This window comes from Chrysemys picta, chromosome 1 (genome assembly GCF_011386835.1).
Source record: "Chrysemys picta bellii isolate R12L10 chromosome 1, ASM1138683v2, whole genome shotgun sequence".
Taxonomy (NCBI): domain Eukaryota; kingdom Metazoa; phylum Chordata; order Testudines; family Emydidae; genus Chrysemys; species Chrysemys picta.
This window is the reverse complement of record NC_088791.1, coordinates 68,198,887-68,217,716: the sequence shown is the minus strand read 5'-3', so window position 1 is coordinate 68,217,716 and position 18,830 is coordinate 68,198,887. Positions and strand designations below refer to the sequence as shown.

General features: G+C 45.3%; 1 protein-coding gene across 13 annotated transcripts in view; it reads right to left on the bottom strand.

Annotated features, from left to right (window-relative positions):
* The window catches only part of TBC1D15 (TBC1 domain family member 15), a 77,470-nt gene that overhangs the window by 22,165 nt on the left and 36,475 nt on the right, over positions 1–18,830 (bottom strand). For all 13 annotated transcript variants that reach the window (XM_065572900.1, XM_042860117.2, XM_042860115.2 and 10 more), the window contains 4 exons: positions 8,351–8,454; positions 7,991–8,085; positions 6,197–6,313; positions 5,603–5,703 (listed from right to left, as the gene is read on the bottom strand). In XM_065572900.1, coding sequence (XP_065428972.1) covers positions 5,603–5,703; positions 6,197–6,313; positions 7,991–8,085; positions 8,351–8,454 — 417 coding nt within the window. The remainder of the gene's footprint in view (positions 1–5,602; positions 5,704–6,196; positions 6,314–7,990; positions 8,086–8,350; positions 8,455–18,830) is intronic.

Genomic DNA, 18,830 nt, shown 5'->3' with positions numbered 1-18,830 from the left:
TATATGCAATAACAGTCATTCTTTATGGACCAGACCCTCAACTCCATCACTGCTGTGCCCAATCCAGCAGGACAGAAGAGGAATTTACTCACCTTGTGCAGTAATGATGGTTCTTCAAGATGGGTGTTCCACACTAGGTATGTTTGAATCCCTGCACTGCTGATCGTTGAACTTTGGTAGCAGTGTCTGTTCGGTCCACACATGGGCTGTGCACCCCCATGCTCTGCCATGAGGCTAACCAGCATTGCGCTGGCGAACCCTCCTCAGTTTCTTCTCTACCCACAGTCAATAATGAGAACTCCAAAGTAGAGGGGAGGAGAGTGGGTCGTGGAGCACCCACAGGGACACACGTCTCAAAGAATCATTGTTACAGCACAAGATGAGTAACTTCCTCTTCAAGTATTGTTCCTAGGAGTGCCTCACTGAAGGTGACTCCCAACCAGTATCCCAAATGGGAAGCTGGGGCTTCGGAGTCGAGTTTGCTATGAATGATAATACTGCATAGCTGAATTTTGCATCGGCATCAGAGTCCCCCATGATGGCATAATGTTTTGCTAAGGTGTTTGCAGATGCTCATGTAGCTGCTCTGCAGATTTCCAGGATAGGAACATGCTTGAAGGTGGTGACTGAGGAGGAAACCGATCTTGTAGGGTGTGTATGGATTGTAGATGGCGGTACTAAATTGCAAGCCTGATAACAGAGTTTGATGCAGTTCGAGATACATTCAGTCTCTGGGCTGAAATCACGATGCCTTTAGACCTATCCGCAATGGAGAGGAAGAGCTTATGAGATTTCCTAAAGGCCTCTGTCCTGCCCAAATAGAAAGCAAAGGTTCTCCTTATGTCAAGTGTGTGTAGAATGGCTTCTCTATTATCCAGTGAGGTTTAGGATAAAAGGTAGGGAGATGAATGTGAAAGGTGGAAGTCACCTTGAGGTGAACTTTGGGTGTGGTTGGAGCATGACTTTGTCAGGAAAGAACACTGTAAAGGGTTGCGCCATAAAGCCACTATTTCCCCTATCCTACTCGCTGAGGTGATGGTGACTAGAAAGGCCGTGTTCATTGAAAGGTGCGTTACTGAACAAGCGGCCATAGGTTTGAAGAGCAATCTGGTCAACCCTTTTAATACTAAAGTCCCATGGTGGGGTAGAATGTCTGGGTTGGAGAAAGAGGTTTGTTATGCCTTTAAGGAACCTCTTTGTAGTTGGGTGTGAGAAAACTGAGTACCCTTCTGTCTGTTGATGAAAAGTTGCTACTGCCGCCAAGTGTACCTTTAGTGAACTAATAGAGACTCCTGATTTCTTAAGAGTCAGTAAATAGTCTAAGACTAGTGGTAGAGTAGTCGATGTTGGGCAATTCCTCTAGGATGGCACAACATCTGAAATCTGGCCCACTTTTGTAGGTAAGTACGACAGATAGTCACTTTCCTGCTGTGTAATAACACTTCCTGTAACTCCTCAGAGCAGGATATCTCTATATGCTGGAACCATGAAGAAGCCAGGCTTTGAGCCGTAGCATCCATAGGCTGGGATGGAGACTGCAGCCTTTGTTCTGCGAGAGAAGGTAAGGAGTGGGTTGAAGAGTGATCGGATACATTGCCAGTTATGACCGTTAAGGGCACCACATCTCTCTTGGGTAGGTAGGAGCAATCACTATGACATTTGCTCTTTTTCTCTTTATTTTCAACAGGACTTTCAGCAAGAGAGGAAACAGGGGATGGTGTAAAGAATGCCTTTGTCCCATGAGAGGAGAAGAGCATCCCCCAAAGAGTGCTGTCCGAGGCCTGCTCTGGAGCAGTACTGCGAGCGTTTCTTGCTCTGGTTAGTGGTGAACAAGTCTATTATTGGTATGACCCCATTACTGGAGTATGTTGTGGAGTATCCAGGGCTGGCCTTAGAGGAAATGGCACCCTGAGCGAACTCGTATTTTGGCGCCCCCCATTACTCTTGGCCCCCACGGGCTCGCTGGGCTTCCCCCATCCCCCCATCACCTCTGGGCTCCACTGCCTCCCCCAGTGTTGAAAGATGCCAGAGCTTAGCCCTGGCAGGGCAGCCTGATACCGGCAGGTGCTGGAAAGGTGCCCAGTTCTGAAGGCAATGCCACCGCCAGCAGCAGCGCAGATGTAAGGGTGGCATGGTATATGGTGTAATGCCACCCTTACTTCTGCAGTGATGCTGTGGCTGTTGGTGCCTGGTGCTTCAGGCAGGCTTCGTGCTGTCACATAGGGGGCTGCATCTTGCCAGAGCCCATGGCACTCCTGTAGCCCTCTGGCCACTCCTGGCTCGCCAGGGCGTCATTTCAGATTTGGGGGGGAAAGACAGCTTTAACCGTGATTCCAGGGGATACTTAGGCACCTGAAAACTCTAGGGTTTTTTTGCAGATAATTTAGAAATTAGCTGTTGATTTCACCACACACACGGCATGGTGCTCTGCAGCATAAGTGTGCACTCCCCTATCTGTGGGAAGTGCTGGGGAAGAGCAAGCCCTTTCCTGGACAAGTGTGGGCTCTTAGAGGACGATAGTGCATGTCTACCCCCATCACAACCTATATAGCAGGGAGGCTTCTCCAACCCTCCAGCCCGGACACATAGAGGCAAGCTGCTGGGTCACACACCCCTCCTTCTTCCCTCCCCCAACTTCCACCGCTCATCAAAGAGATCAGATTGGGAGCCTCTTCCAGCCCAGCCCCACTCCAGGCATGGCTTCTAGGGGGCCCTCTGTCCCAGAAGAGTGGGGAGCCCTAGACACCCATCCCTGCTCTCACCCACAGAGTTACCTGGCTGAGTGCCTAGTCAAGCTGCAGCTTGGATCTGCCCTCTGCAGTGCTGCGTTTCTCTCCCCTAGTTGGCTGCCTGCCTGCCTCCTTCAGCCCAACTGGCTCTTGGTCGACAGGGCAGGTCATGGGGAGAGAAGGGGTTATCAAACTGTGCCCTCTTCAGTATGTTGCCCTGGGCCGGCGCCTTGATGAAAGGCGGGCCCTGGGAGTATCACTGTGTGGGACCTTGCGGCCGAGACTGCTGCTGTTGTGTTGTGCACTCCTGGCAGGTAGGCTGCTGATATGGTAACACAGCTTTAGTGCTTCTGTAAAAAAGGAGGGCGATCTGGCAGTCCCTTGATGATTTATGTAGTACATGCATGCTATGTTGTCCATTGTGACTGTGTGTACATGCCTCTGATCAGTGGCAGGAAACACGTGCATTCCTGACTGCTCTGAGCTCGAGGAGGTAGATGTGAAGACAATCTCTGAGGGTGACCATTTACCCTGTACTGTGAGGTCGCTGAGATGTGTACCCCGCCCTATGAGGGATGTGTTGATGGTGAGAAGTGGTGGAGGAGGAGGCTGCACAAATGGCATCACCATGCAGACATTTGCTGGGTTCTTCCACCAATTCAAAGATTGTTTTATCTTGATGGGTAGAGATAGTGGTTTGTTTAGGCTATCTTTGTTCAGTCTGTAAACCAAGCTGAACCATGACTGGAGGCATTTCATAAGAAGCTGAAGCCAATGTCTGGCCAATATCTGAAGGCTGGTTTGCACTGTCTCTATACGCGTGTAGAAACTGAGCAATCTGTGTTATAGAAGGAGCGCTCTCACTTGCATAGAGTCGAGATCGGCTCCTATGAATTCTAAACTCTATACCGGGGTTAATGTCTATTTTTGTACATTGATTTGTAGGCCTAGTTTTCTGAATAAATCCAAAGTTGTATGGGTAACCTGCTGAGCTTTGTCAAAGGAGTGTGCCCTGAGGAGACAATTGTCCAGGTAAGGGTAGATCATGATCCCCTGGGAGCGTAGGTGGGTTGCCACTACAGAGAGGACCTTGGAGAATACTGTGGGAGCCAACAAGAGGCCAAAAGGGAGTTCTCTGCACTGGTAGTGGTCCTGCCCTAGTGTGAATTTGAGATATCGTCTGTGAGATGGTATGATTGAAATATGGAAATAAGTATCCTGGAGGTAGAGGGCCGAGTACCAGTCTCCCTGTTCCAACGCTGAAATAATTGTTGATAAAGTCTCCTTAGGTAGCCTAACGTGTTCTTCTGGGACGGTACCACGTTAGCTCTGGGTTCCGCATTTGGATGGCTTTGGTACTGTCAGTACCGATGATACCAAACGAACTGGTGGTTTTCGGCTGGTTCAGGGCTCACTATGGGGACTCACGGCTCTCTCTTTAAAAGCCTTGTGTGAGTGGCTCATAGGAATCTTCTTAGGCTCACCTTCCTTGGCTGTAGAGGGCTGTGGTGAGGATTCCCACCGTCCTGAGTCTTGACATGGGTCTGAAGGCAGTTGGAGAGCTGCTTCCATTAGAAGAAGTTTAAGTCTCAGTTCTCTATCTTTTCGGGACCACAGTTTCAACTGCTGGCATAATCCACACCTCTGGGCAATGTGATTTTCCCCATCCATCATCAGGATGGATTCTTTGCAGCTGAGACGCTTCTTAAAGCAGACTGAACCAGGCATACCCCATCTCAGGGAACGCAAACACACCTATAGTGGAGCACCCATTGGGACACTATTCAAAGAAGAAGAATGGTAGCTTTATCTTGGTGCCCACCAGGGGCTATTTTGGCCATCAGCCCAACTAAGAATAGCTTCAGGGCTGCAAGCCCTCCCAAAGGGCTATGTTCTGGTGTACAGAGATCACAGCTGCACTCAGAGCGGAAACAGGGGTCCTTAGAGAAGGCTATGCTGGCTCTGTCACCCAAGACCTCCTCTTACATTAGGAGAATTTCCCCATAGCTGGGGAAGCTTTCTGGAAGCTTTGTGTTCCCAGAACATCAAAAGCTATCAGACGCTGTGTCAAGGACCAAACATGTTTATTAAACATATAAACAAACAGAAGAAATTATAAGGGAGAAAACAGGAGACTTCCCAATTTTTGTCTGTTGCTAGAGTATATATACACACATTGATAAATATATAGAGCACTTTTGGGTAACAGACCACCAGTTAGAAGCTGGCCATATTGTAATAGGACTTGGAAGCTGAAAGGTTATAGTGGTGGTGTACTTTTATCAGTCCATAGATGTTGTAAACCTCTAGTGACTGACTGGCAATGATGGGCATTTGATCCTCCTATCTTTAAAAAGAGAAGATAAACAAGTGCCACCTACTTCACATGTATCAGAGGGGTAGCCGTGTTAGTCTGAATCTGTAAAAAGCAACAGAGGGTCCTGTGGCACCTTTAAGACTAACAGAAGTATTGGGAGCATAAGCTTTCGTGGGTAAGAACCTCACTTCTTCAGATGCAAGAAGTTGCATCTGAAGAAGTGAGGTTCTTACCCACGAAAGCTTATGCTCCCAATACTTCTGTTAGTCTTAAAGGTGCCACAGGACCCTCTGTTGCTTTCTACTTCACATGGGCATAGTCCATTTATTGGACAAATATGCCTCTGAGCTATTCTGCAGTCATACATGTACCAATATTAAACTGTTTCTTTCAGCTTTGCAAATATTAAACACTTCTTTTCACTAAAGATAGAGGAAATAGTGCAAAAATTTCGAGTCTAGTCATGAAGACAGAGATAAAATGACAAAGTTTTACATCTAAATTCAGATAATGAAAGCTGCATGAACACTATGAAATAAACAAATCTTGTTTTTACCATTTGATCCATGTATGATACAAAGCACCAAAAGGCATCCACTTCATTTTCCATGACATACAAGACAGGAGAAAGCAAGTCACTCATTCCCTGAACATACCCTTAAAAAAAGAAATAATTAAACTTAATCTTAGACTGTTAACTTGTGATTTATACAATTATGAACTCCAAATTAAATGATTTTTCTCCCTTTCTTCCAAGATGCCAAGCTTCAAATTTGTTTCTGAATAACAATTGTTTGTACAATTGTTCAGTGGTACAGCAGATTGGTAGGTATGTTCCAAATCAGCATAACCAAATAGTTTGAAAATTCCATTTCCTCTGTATGACTTAAAAAAATACCTGCATCTGATCATTAAAAGCTTACGTTCTGCAAACATGGGCAAAAACTGTAAACATGTATACCCTGGATTCGCCAAATCTTTAGAAAATGTACACCCATATTTCTATTTAATTTAACTTTATTAACCTTCATAAAGTATATAATTAGACATTAAAAGATTTTTGAAATGCAATAATACTCTGAAAAGTGATCCTTGCTCACTAACTATTAACTTTTTATAAAAAAAAAATATTCAGACAAGTCCCACTTACCTAAATCAAAGTCATACATACAATAGGTCATCAAAATGTCATGAAGCAAGATCAATCCTGGATTATCTTGGCCTTCATAGAACTTGTTTGTTCTGTCTGTTCTGTTTACATCTTTTTCTGAGAAATAACCCACAGATACAAAACATTTTCAAAACAATTTTTACTAAGCCTATATCTAACAAATGCACAATGCTCTTTAAGTTATTGATTTCTCAAAACACTATTGCAGAGCTTTGATGTGTTTAATAACCAACTATATTCACTGAATGTCATTATAAAATGCTTTAAAGGAGCTTTTAAGTACTTAAAAGAAAATTCTTCCTGTCTGGAATAAGATGATTTACTTACAAGCAGATCTGCATTTTTTTTTAAATTGTTACACACTTTTTACAGAAACCTCATGATTAAATATAAAACATTTTTACTGAATTCAAAGAAACAATGAAGACTACTTTAGATGAGTTAACTGTAAAATGCCACTTGAATGCATATGATATGCAGCATAATCTGAAAACTATAATGGGAAAAAGCTAATATGCAAACAAGCTTAAAGCGATTTTGTTACACTTATAATTGGTTGGTTCATTATAACAATTATTATGAAATTTTAGTTTGTCTTGTTTCTGTAATCATTACTGAGCTGAAACTGCCTGCTTGTTCCTAGATATAGACTGTACATTTTATGTGTTGTTTCAATGAACAGAGTTCACGCTGCCTGAATTTGAAGACAAACTGCACTTCTGTCGTATGGCTGGTGTAGAGCAGCAACTACAATTTCGCCTGAAGTTGACTGAGCCAAATGGCTACATCAGGAGTAGCAGAATTTATTGCAGTAATGCCTCCTTCATATTTATAAATTGGGCAGTAGGTAGTGATATGTTCGATGGTCTGTCATGGGGAACCACACACACACCCGGGAGTCCTTGATTCTCCATTTGTGCATTAGATGTCCGCATCTAGCATGGCTGGCTTGAATTTGGTTCAGAGATGACCAAGATGACCATGGAAGGTCAATCTTCTTTCCAAGCCTCCTTCTGATCATAGCCTGATTGCATTAGGCTAAACGAATGTTCCCAGAAAGGCTTGCGGGACTTAAGCTTTGCAGGGGGGCGGCTTATCAAGGTCTTGGTAACAGGAAGACATCTGTTTTCACAGGTTCGCTAAGCTTCACAGAATGTTGCAGCAGTTCGGTGTATTGGCAGGGGAGCAATGTTAGACAGAACAGGTAGCCATGGTGCTGGAGTCGACTTAAGGGTTCCCATGATGCACTGCATCACTGTATTTAGCTGGGTATCCACAATTCATGTGTGACTACATCTGCTCCATACTGGTGCAAAATAGTCAGTTACTGAATATACAAGTGCTACTGCAGATGTTCGCAACACTGATGCACCCCACGTCGTACCTGCTAGCTTCTGGATTATATTGGATCTCGTTTTTATCTTAAAATGAGATAAAAATGACAAACTGTACTCAATATTGCTTTTATAATTTCAGAGTCACTGAAGACCAGATGGCACTCCTTTGGAGCAAGGCAGTCCCCTTCTTCACTGGGGATGTCTCTAATTAATTGTAGACATGCCCAAGCACTCCAAGAAGCTTTATAAGAAAGTTTAGTGAAAGCTGAGATTCTGGAGCTTGATTATACAGCAAATTCTCTGGCCACAAAATACTCTGAGCAATGGCTCTAGTATTCTAAATCTCAAGAGCTTCACTTCTCTTTTTTTTAAAATCTTGCCATTAATCTAATTCATATCCATACGTTGCACACTAAATCTTTAAAAGGAAAATTACCTATAAGACTCTTATAGTCTCTTAATCTTGAATTTCGTTTTTCTTGCTCATCAGTGACTGATTTCCACTGAAGTTTCATCTTGAAATATTCATCTCTAAAGAAAAAGAAAGGTCATTTTTAAACTAAATGCAACTAGCTAAGTCATTTCACTTTTCTTTATTTGAATGTCACAATCTCAAAAAATAAAAAAAAACAGCACATACAGGAGTAAGCCGTGGATAACTGCATTCAACAACATTAAACAATTAGCTTTCTGCAGATTTAGGAAGACTTCCACATCACTACAATAAGCATATGCTTGAAAAAATTCTGAAACTATTTAAACCTACTTTGTAGTATAAAAGTATGTCTGTACTCACGTTTTTCTTTTTTGCAAATTAGTTCTTTCCTCTCTAGTACTGTGCCAAGGAAAATAACCCAAAAGGAATTTCCATACTTCTTTTCTCAAAGCATGGCAGAGTCCCTAAGGGAAAATATGCATATGCAATACATAAGAATCAAAGAACGTAAGATTCTAGCTCTAGTGATGAAACAATGCCACAGTACGTAGACACGTCTTAAAGCAATAACTGAAAACAAAAGGTTAAGACGACTTTTCAGGTTAACTGAAGGCAAAGAGTATCCTCTCAGAGCTTTACAGTACCTACAACCTCACCTTGTTATTAGGTTTCTCAGCCTATGTCTACATTACAAGCTAGGGATGTGATTCCCCAGTTTGTGTACACATACTCGCATTCTCATCCTGCTAGCAAAAGTATAAATAGCAGCGTAGCCACGGTAGCACAGGTAGCAGCAGCAGAGACACAGTTGAAATGTGCTGAGTACATACCCACCGGTTTCAGATGGATTTGTACTCAGCATGGTGCAGATGTGCCTCCACTGCCACTGTTGCCCTGGATTTGAGGGCTGTGTATACCCCAGAATGTGATTAAGTTAATTGCAATCATATTATTTGTATTCAGCCACCCTGAAGTAATGAAACTGAACGCCACATAGTTAAGAGTTAATTTGGAGACAGGCTTTTAGAGACAAGGTCAAATCTAGCTGGCAGTTTCTACCAATCAGAATGGGAGGAGGGGACAGACAACTAAACAACTGAGTCTGAAAACCTTTGTGGTTGGAAAACCTTGAATTTAGACGCCTCTGATATTAAAAGTTTATTAAAAGTTAGAAAAGTGATGATACAGTAGGGGTCATTATGACCTATCCGTTTTGTAGAAGTTATAAAAGATTATTAGCTAATAGAGTGCGCTTTGGAGCAGTCCTCTGAAGCCATCTTGAGAGCTGTTTTTCCTGACACTCTTTCTCCCTGGTGTATAAGGAACTGGCCACTGCAAACCTGCAGTTACTTACTCAATACTGTTCCAGATGTTAGGTAAATATCTGGGATATTCTAAATCTATTGCTTATGTTTGAGTGTGCTTAAATCTAATAAACTGCAATTTTAGAGCACGCTTACTTGCAATTTTCATTGATCAGACAGAAGTGCTGAGTTCCTGTTGATTTATTCCTTACACCACCTGGAGTGAAATAGTTAAGTTGCCCCTGTTGGGGGTTCTGAAGACCACTACCCATGCTACTGTGGCCTCACTACTATTTATACTTGCACTAGCTTGATGAGTAGGGCCCTACCAAATTCATGGCCGTGAAAAATGTGTCATGGACCATGAAATCAGACTTCCCCCATGAAATCTAGCTATTGTAGGGGAGGGGGATTGGCAGGGCTGCGGTTGCCTCACTGGGGGCTCCCGTGCACAGGGCTCCAGCTACTAGTCCCAGCAGGGCTCAGGAGGGACAAGACTTGCTCTGCATGGCCGCTCCTGCAGGCCGCTCCTGTAAGGTGGATAGAAAGCTGGCTAGATCGTCGGGCTCAACGGGTAGTGATCAATGGCTCCATGTCTAGTTGGCAGCCGATTTCAAGCGGAGTGCCCCAAGGGTCGGTCCTGGGGCCGGTTTTGTTTAATATCTTTATTAATGATCTGGAGGATGGTGTGGACTGCACTCTCAGCAAGTTTGCAGATGACACTAAACTAGGAGGCGTGGTAGATACACTAGAGGGTAGGGATCGGATACAGAGGGACCTAGACAAATTAGAGGATTGGGCCGAAAAAAACCTGATGAGGTTCAACAAGGACAAGTGCAGAGTCCTGCACTTAGGACGGAAGAATCCCATGTACTGCTACAGACTAGGGACCGAGTGGCTAGGTAGCAGTTCTGCAGAAAAGGACCTAGGGGTCACAGTGGACGAGAAGCTGGATATGAGTCAACAGTGTGCTCTTGTTGCCAAGAAGGCTAACGGCATTTTGGGCTGTATAAGTAGGGGCATTGCCAGCAGATCGAGGAACGTGATCGTTCCCCTTTATTCGACATTGGTGAGGCCTCATCTGGAATACTGTGTCCAGTTTTGGGCCCCACACTACAAGAAGGATGTGGAAAAATTGGAAAGAGTCCAGCGGAGGGCAACAAAAATGATTAGGGGTCTGGAGCACATGACTTATGAGGAGAGGCTGAGGGAACTGGGATTGTTTAGTCTCCAGAAGAGAAGAATGAGGGGGGATTTGATAGCAGCCTTCAACTACCTGAAGGGGGGTTCCAAAGAGGATGGAGCTCGGCTGTTCTCAGTGGTGGCAGATGACAGAACAAGGAGCAATGGTCTCAAGTTGCAGTGGGGGAGGTCCAGGTTGGATATTAGGAAACACTATTTCACTAGGAGGGTGGTGAAGCACTGGAATGCGTTACCTAGGGAGGTGGTGGAGTCTCCTTCCTTGGAGGTTTTTAAGGCCCGGCTTGATAAAGCCCTGGCTGGGATGATTTAGCTGGGAATTGGTCCTGCTTTGAGCAGGGGGTTGGACTAGATGACCTCTTGAGGTCCCTTCCAACTCTGATATTCTATAATTCTATGATCAGACCCTCCTCCGGGTAACTCCCCTGGCTGCAGGAAGCTCCAAGATTGCATTGCCTTCATAGCTGGGCTCTGAAGACAGCAACCACGGAGCTGCCTGAATCTGGGGGAGGTTCCTGGAGATGGGTCTTATCTCCCCCGTGCTGCTGTGAGTGCCCCAGCTGGGGGCTCCTTGCTGTTAGTCCCGGCCAGGCTGGGGAGGGATGGGACTTCCTCTTTCCCTGCATGGCTGCTCTCAGGAGGGAGCTCAGACCCACCTCCGGAACCTCCCCCATCTGCAGGAAGTTCTGTGGCTGCTGCCTTCAGAGCCCAGGCCAGCTCTGAAGGCAGCACAGAAATGAGGGTAGCAATCCAATGATCCCACTACAACAGCTTTGCAACAGGTTTGCAACCCACAAACCTCTTTTGGGTCAGGACCCCCACAGTTACAATACGATGAAATTTCAGATGAAAACATGTGAAACCTTGAAATTGATTATTTTAAAAATATGATTATGAAATTGACCAAAATGGTCAATGAATTTGGTATGGGTACTACTGATGAGGATCTGCACCAGCAGGGGAAATCACACCCCTAAGCTCATAATGCAGACAGTCACAGACTTGGACAGAGAATCTGATTGGCCTTTACCTAGAAACACATTTAAAGAACCAATGCAATTTGTTTGCCAAATGAGTGGAATAAAATCAAATGATTACATAGATGCTGGTGAAAACTACAGAAGAATCAGGCACAACGTTGCAACAGTGAAAGAAAATATCACTAAAAGATTAAGTCACATTTCACCCTACACTTCTCTCCCTCCCCAGAAACATCATCGTTCAACCTTTGTATAAGCATTACAAAAAATAAGAAGATAAATGCTAGACTTAAATATTGAAACACTGTACTGTAACTAACAAGTCCAAACTTTAGTTTGCATCCCCAAAACCTGCTCTCCACTAGACCCAATTACCCAATACTCCAAGGTCTGGTATCCCATTTTTAATATAAAATACCCCTTGTGTCACAACTATAAGTAAAAGCATATAACATGCAGATGATCCCACCACACAACTCATAATATGGGTTTGTACTCAAGAATGTTTATTTCTCAACAACCTTTCATAGTAAATCTGGCACTTCCTACCACGTCTCTCTCTTATATCAAGGACTACTCCTGCCTGAACATTACCTGCCCTCAAATAAGACAAGCCCTTGCATCTCCTATGGGCAAGCATCTCCACTGTGCCTGTGAGGATAAAACAAACATACTTCTTGACCTCTGTCCATGCCACTGTTCAATAATCCACTATAACAACAGTATTTCTTTACTCCTCACTATATTCCCCTCTTCTACAAGGTTAAAACAGGAGCAATAGTGCAGCAAATATTTGCTGCATCGCTATGCCACCAAGTCAAGTGTAATCAGACCCAACAGATGGGAAGCAAGTTGGGACCTGGGTTCAGAAGGGGGCCTCAAGGAGTCACTTCTCAGGCTGTCAGATGCTTAGGGCATTAAAACATGCTGGCCTTCTACGTTTAGGGTTTGCAGGGTAATGCTGAGAGGGCAAGCAACACGCACATGGGCTGCACTGTGACAACAGGCAGCCAATGAGCCTACTCTGCAATAGGCTCCTGAACCAACTGCTCTAAGCCATGTTTTCCATCTTTGGGCATATTAGAAATAGTTAAAAATGGATGTAGGACTATAGGTGTGAAAGAAAGTGATGGCCCAAAATAAAAATGGTGGATATAAGGTTATTACTCCATTTTAAGATGTCATGCATTTCTGAGACCCTGCCTGTCAACACCTCCCTAGCACACTGTAGAGATTAGAAAGTGAGCAAAAGAGTCCATTGGGCACCTGGATCAGCATGAAAACAAAAAAAGCAAACGTCACTCACGACAACTGATTAGGAGAGGTGTTCTTGCTACAACTGTTCTGCATAACTTCACTTTTAGTTTGTATTTACTACCAGATTTTCACTAGTGAAGCTGAATTCACATACTACACGACTCCACAAAACAAGACTAAAATTAATGAAAATCTTCAGGGTCAGCTTCAGCACAGCCCACAACAATCTCGCTACCAGAACAAACCATGGAGAGCAAGAAACAAGGGCAGGATAGGAGGGGAAAACTACAAATTCAGAAAAAAGGGGACTCACATCCTAAAGAAAATAGCACTTTCATTAAAGCATTAATAGTTTTGTGGGGGCACCTTCTCAGGCCTGGTTTACACTGTAGAGTTAGGTTGACCTAAATAGCTTTGCACCAACCTATTTGCACATTGTTTTCACTCAAATTTATCTCCTGTCAATGTACGCACCACATTACGGCAAAGCAGTAACAACACCTCCTCGAAGGATATTGAGCCATGGTTGGCATATTGTGGTCAACACCGTGCAAGCGCTTACACTGTGTAACTCATATTGAGATTAATAATCCGCCAGCAGCTGCCCCACAATACCCAACAGTGACTGCTCTAGTCACATTTGTGAACTCCATTGCCCCTGGGTCATGGAAGCCATCCCCTTTAAAACTATGCATTTTTGAAATGCTTTTTTCCTGATTGCACTCCTTGGAGAACACACCTAGCAGCTCCCCCCTTCTTGTATGTGACTGCCCAACTGACCTGCTCACTACATGCTCTACACTAGCTCCTGCCTGGAGTGGACAGGAGGTATTGAATCTCCTGGGCCTGTGGGGAAAAGAGGCTGTGCAGGCAGAGCTACAGACCAGTCCCAGAAACATATAAAATGATTGCACAGGGGATGCAGGTTAAGGGGTATGACAGGGATCAGCAGCTCTGCCACATGAAAGTGAAGCAACTGTGACAGGCATACCACAAAGCCAGGAAGGCCAACAGTTGATCTGGTGCTGAGCCATAGGCCCGCCACTTTTACAATGAGCTGTACACGATACTTGGCGGAGACCCCACCAAGCACCTCACACAACATACCTCCAAGGAGCCCAAGACCTCTGCCGTGAACAGCAAGGAAGAGGCAGAGGAGGGAGATGTAGCAGGAGGGTCCAGCTACACTTCGAGCCAGGATCTTTTTGAGATTCCACCACAATCTAACCAGTTCTACCAGCCGGGCATAGGTGAGCTCAATGAAGAGAAAGGAATCTCAGGTGTGTGCATGCATTCTTCTTTACAGTGTTTAAATGTGAAATATCAGGGGGTAGCCGTGTTGGTCTTTATCCATAAAAACAACAAGGAGTCCGGTGGCACCTTAAAGACTAACAGATTTATTTGGGCATAAGCTTTTGTGGGTAAAAAACCTCATTTCTTCAGATGCATGGAGTGAAAGTTACAGATGCAGGCATTATATAATGACAAGAGAAGGGAGTACCTCACAAGTGGAGAACCAGTGTTTACAGGGCCAATTTGATCAGGGTGGATGTAGTCCACTCCCAATAATAGATGAGGTGGTGTCAATTCCAGGAGAGGCAAAGCTGCTTTTGTAATGAGCCAGCCACTCCCAGTCCCAATGTGAAGATGGCACTCAGCCCAATCCCAAAATAGCACTACATAGTTATCTATTTTTCATTGTTTTTCTCATATGAAAGATACTACAGAGGTAGAGCTCTTATCTGCTTTTTATTCCACTGTAGGGTTAGGTGGGGAAAGGGGAGCCACGTGGAGCTGTTTGTTTATGTACACTGGGATGGCCCTAGAATCCTCTTGAGAGATCTTGATGAAACTCACGGAGGTAAATCTGCAATCCTCTTTTGAAGGTTTCTAGGGATGGCAACCTTATTTCTTCCTTCACGATAGGACATTCCCATGCCACTCCACAATGACTTCAGCAGGCATAATTGCAGTAAACAGGTCAGCAGTATACAGACCCAAGCAGCTTTGGGACACCAGCAGCAGCTGTGTTCACTGTGCCTTTGTTACACCCAAAAATGAGGTATCAGCTGAAATCATTACTCCCGCTGGAAAACAGTGCCAGTACTCATTGCCACTACCTTGTGCTCAGATCCATGGAAACAGGGGATGAAGTTTTATTGTTTTATGCAACCAAACAATTGCCTCATTTCCTATCCCACCATCCATCCCTGGCAGGTCAGACTCCCCATGTGCAGAGGCACTTCAAAGCTGAAGTGTCAATAAGTATGTCTTATTTAAAACTCTTATGAGAGTAAGGGAAGAGAGCTCTGCAACTTATCTTTTGCTTTCCACTGTCACTGTAAATACACCACCACATTGGTCTGTTTTAGCTGTAGCTGCTGCCGTTGTGACCTTGAGGGGTGGCTCCTTCAACACCCAGGGGAACATCTGACTTTGAGGAAGAGGAGAAAGGTACAGACTAGGGAGGACATATTCAATGAGGTCCTGCAAGCCAGTGCGGCATCAGACTGTGAACAGAGGGCCTGGAGGATGAATATAGCAGACAGCCTGGAGAAGGAGAAAGCAGACAGAAGAAAAGCACAGGAGTCCCAGAAGGAGAGGGAGATGCTCTAGGACATAATGGAGCTTCTCAGACAGCAAAACACAAATGCTGCAGACTCTTGCTAACCTACAAATCCAACAGCCACAGGCCCCCCATGGCAGTCAATGGTTAACTCCATTTTAGCACCTCCTATGCCCCCCCCTCACCCCCCCCACACACACACGGTAGGTGGCATCAAGGGCTGCATCCCTATCACTCCACACCAGGGAACACTAAGGAAAACCACAACCTCACATACACTGACCTGCCAAAGCCCAGGAGGTGGGACTTGGGCTTCAGCCCCGGACCCCAGCACATCTAAGCCAGCCCTGGCGACCCCATTAAAATGGGGTTGCGACCCACTTTGGGGTCCCACCCGCAGTTTGAGAACCGCTGATTTTAGTTTATAAGTTTGCACCATAGTTTTTAATTGCACACTATTTTTGCTCTGTAATACATTTTTATTATTTAGAAATAACTAGGGCCCTACCAATTTCATGGCCGTGAAAAACATGTCATGGACCATGAAATAAGCTCTTCCCTGGGAAATCTGATCTCCCTGAAATAGTTGGGCTGGGGAGGGACAGGACTTGTCCTTCCCCTGCACAGCTGTTATCTGAGGGAGATCAGACCCACCTCCACAGACAGCGCAGAAGTGCTGGGGCTCCGGGCTGCCTTCCCAGTGGCTCCTGCCCAGGGTCCGGACTCCTGAGCTCTGGGGTTGCTGCTGCCACACCCATCTCCCCCTGGCCGGGCTCAAGCTCTGGGCTTCCACTCCCTCTCCCCTACCATGGCTCCTGCCCAGGCTTTGGGCTGGGAGCGGCCACCTCCTCCCCCCCCCCCCCCCCCCAGCTCCTGCCAGGCTCAGGGCTGCGCCCCCCATGGCTCCTCCCCAGGTTTGGGGCTGCTTACCCCCACCTCATCTCCTGCCCAGACTCAGGGACCTGGCCGGAGGCCACACCCCCTGCGGCTCCAGTGGGAGTCTGGCCTTCCACCTTCTGCGGCTCCTGCCCAGGCTCAGGGACCTGGGCTGGGGGCTGCCATCCCCTGCAGCTCCAGCCCCCACAGCTCCTGCCCCGGCTCGGGGCTGCTGTCCTCCCCCCTCGGCTCCTGCCCAGGCTTCCACCCCGTGGCTCCTGCCAGGGATTGGGCACCCCTTTTTCAAATTGTCCAAGGCCCCTGGCTCTGAATAGCAGCTAGGATCCCCTGGTTGGGGTGTTTCCAGCAGCACTGGGAAAATCCACCTCCGGGAGCCTCCCCCAGCTGCTGCAGGAAACTCCGCCGCTGCTGCCTTCAGAGATTAGCTCTGAAGGCAGCACAGAAGTGAGAATGGCAATCCTGCAACCCTCTTACAACAGCTTTGAGACCAACACACAATCCCCTTTTGGATCAGGACCCCCCCCCCCCCAGTTACAACACGGTGAAATTTCAGATGTAAACATTTGAAATTGTGAAATTGACCAATTTTAAGACCCTGTGGCCATGAAACTGACCAAAATGAACCGTGAATTTGGTAGCGCCCTATTAATAACATGCCTAGCAATACTCAAAGCACATCACTTGTAATAGAACAGAATCACAACTCACAGGTTCAGTGAAAAAGTAGTGTAATGATTATAAATGTAAAGTAGACAGCACATAGTGTACATTTATGAATTACATCTTTTAATGAACCAATGAACTAAGTGCTATGCAATTCCTAGTAACCCTCAAAACTTCAGGGCCAGGTTGAGCATAGTCCAGCTAAACAGACTACCGAGGCTGAGCATTAAGGTGCTCTTTCAAGTTCTCCTATCAGCCACATAGCTTCAAGCTGAGCTCTTCTAATGATCTTTCATCTGGTTGTTCAAAGTCAGCAGACAGCCTCTCCACCTTTGCCCTCCACTTCTGCAGCAACTTTTGCCCCTTTGCCTCACAGACATTAGGCAGGACACAACAGGCAGATATAACCATAGGGATATTTTTCTCACTAAAATCTAATCTAGTGAGTAATCACCACCGGCATCCCTTCAGTCTACTGAAAGCACATTCAATTGTCATTCTGCGCCTGCTGAGCCAGTAGCTGAAATTTTCGTTGGAGCTGTCAAGGTGGCCAGCACACAGCTTCATGAGCCAGAAAAGCAAGGGGTAGGCGGGGTCTCCCAGGATCACTGGCATTTCAACATCACCAATGACAATCCACTGGTTGGGAAAAAAATATTCCTGCTTGCAGCTTCCTGAATAGTTCTGCATTCTTAAAGATTTGAGTGTTATGCATCCCTGACCAGTCCACACGGATATCAGTGAAGAATCCCCATTGATCCATCAACACTTGCATAACCATACAGAAGTAGCCCTTTCTGTTGGGCTGGTACTGGAGAAACTCCCCAGACTCCATTTTGCATTTCTAATCTCCATTTTCTAACCCTAGCTTCCCACTTGACTAAGCAGGAGTCACTTCAAAACTGCAAGTAAAATGAGGTACGACCACAAAGTGTTTTTAGGCTGAGCATGCCCAATGCAAAAGTGGGGGAAAGGTCATTGGCAGAAAGCCAAGAGTATCTAAAATGGTGACTTGGCAAAAAGCCAAGTAGGGCAAGGTCTTAACTCTGCGGTAAATAACAGCAGAGAGCATGTGCAGAATGTTGGCATACATCCAAGAATGAGGTAATGTTTAACAGTGAGAATGCTCAGAAAAGACCTAATAGCTGACAGAATAAAAAGATTAAAAAGATGGGCAGTTAAAACAGTGGAGGGCAGAGCAGAGCAACTGCTGAAGGAAGTCAGCAACGTAGCTGAAAGAATTGAAGAGCCGAGCTAAGGAGAGAGAACGCATGCCACACTGATAACTGATGGGAGTTGGCAACAGCAGCAATCAAAGAGTGACCTCAACGGATTTTAGAGTGTTTGCGAATTCTCATTATAGTATAGTATAGTATAGTACAGTACAGTGTGGGATTAGCGCATGTGTGTGTATGTTGATAAAGGTGCATAAAATGTTGTGTTCATTGCAATTTACCTATGTAAAATTTAAAGTCCAATTTAAGAACTGCTGTCAGCACCCTGTACAGACTGGTCATCTGTAATAGAGCATACCCACTTAACATCATTCAAACTGTACTGCAGTTTGAGTTCTCTTTAATTTGCAACAAGGGATGTGTGTTTAATCCATGCTTTTAGATTACACTGTATTAGGGATTATTATAGTAATAAAAAGATACTTTGTGTTGGAAAGAACACTGCCTGTGTCAATCATTTTAATCAGAAGGCTATATCTGTATCCTCCAAGTGTTTCCTTGACTACCTTTAAGACCCATACCCAGGGAAGGACAGATTAAGGGAATGATAGGCAGATTATTGTAGGGGTGCCCCAAACCTATTTTTCAGAGTAACAGGGCTGGGGACAAAATAGGAGCATGCATGCCATCTATCACTTCACTGTAGATCAGGAACCCAATAGCTGCAAATCTAGCCACGATATCCTGCACACTGCCTAGAGTCACTGTCCTCATAGCAGGATACAATTAACAGCTCTA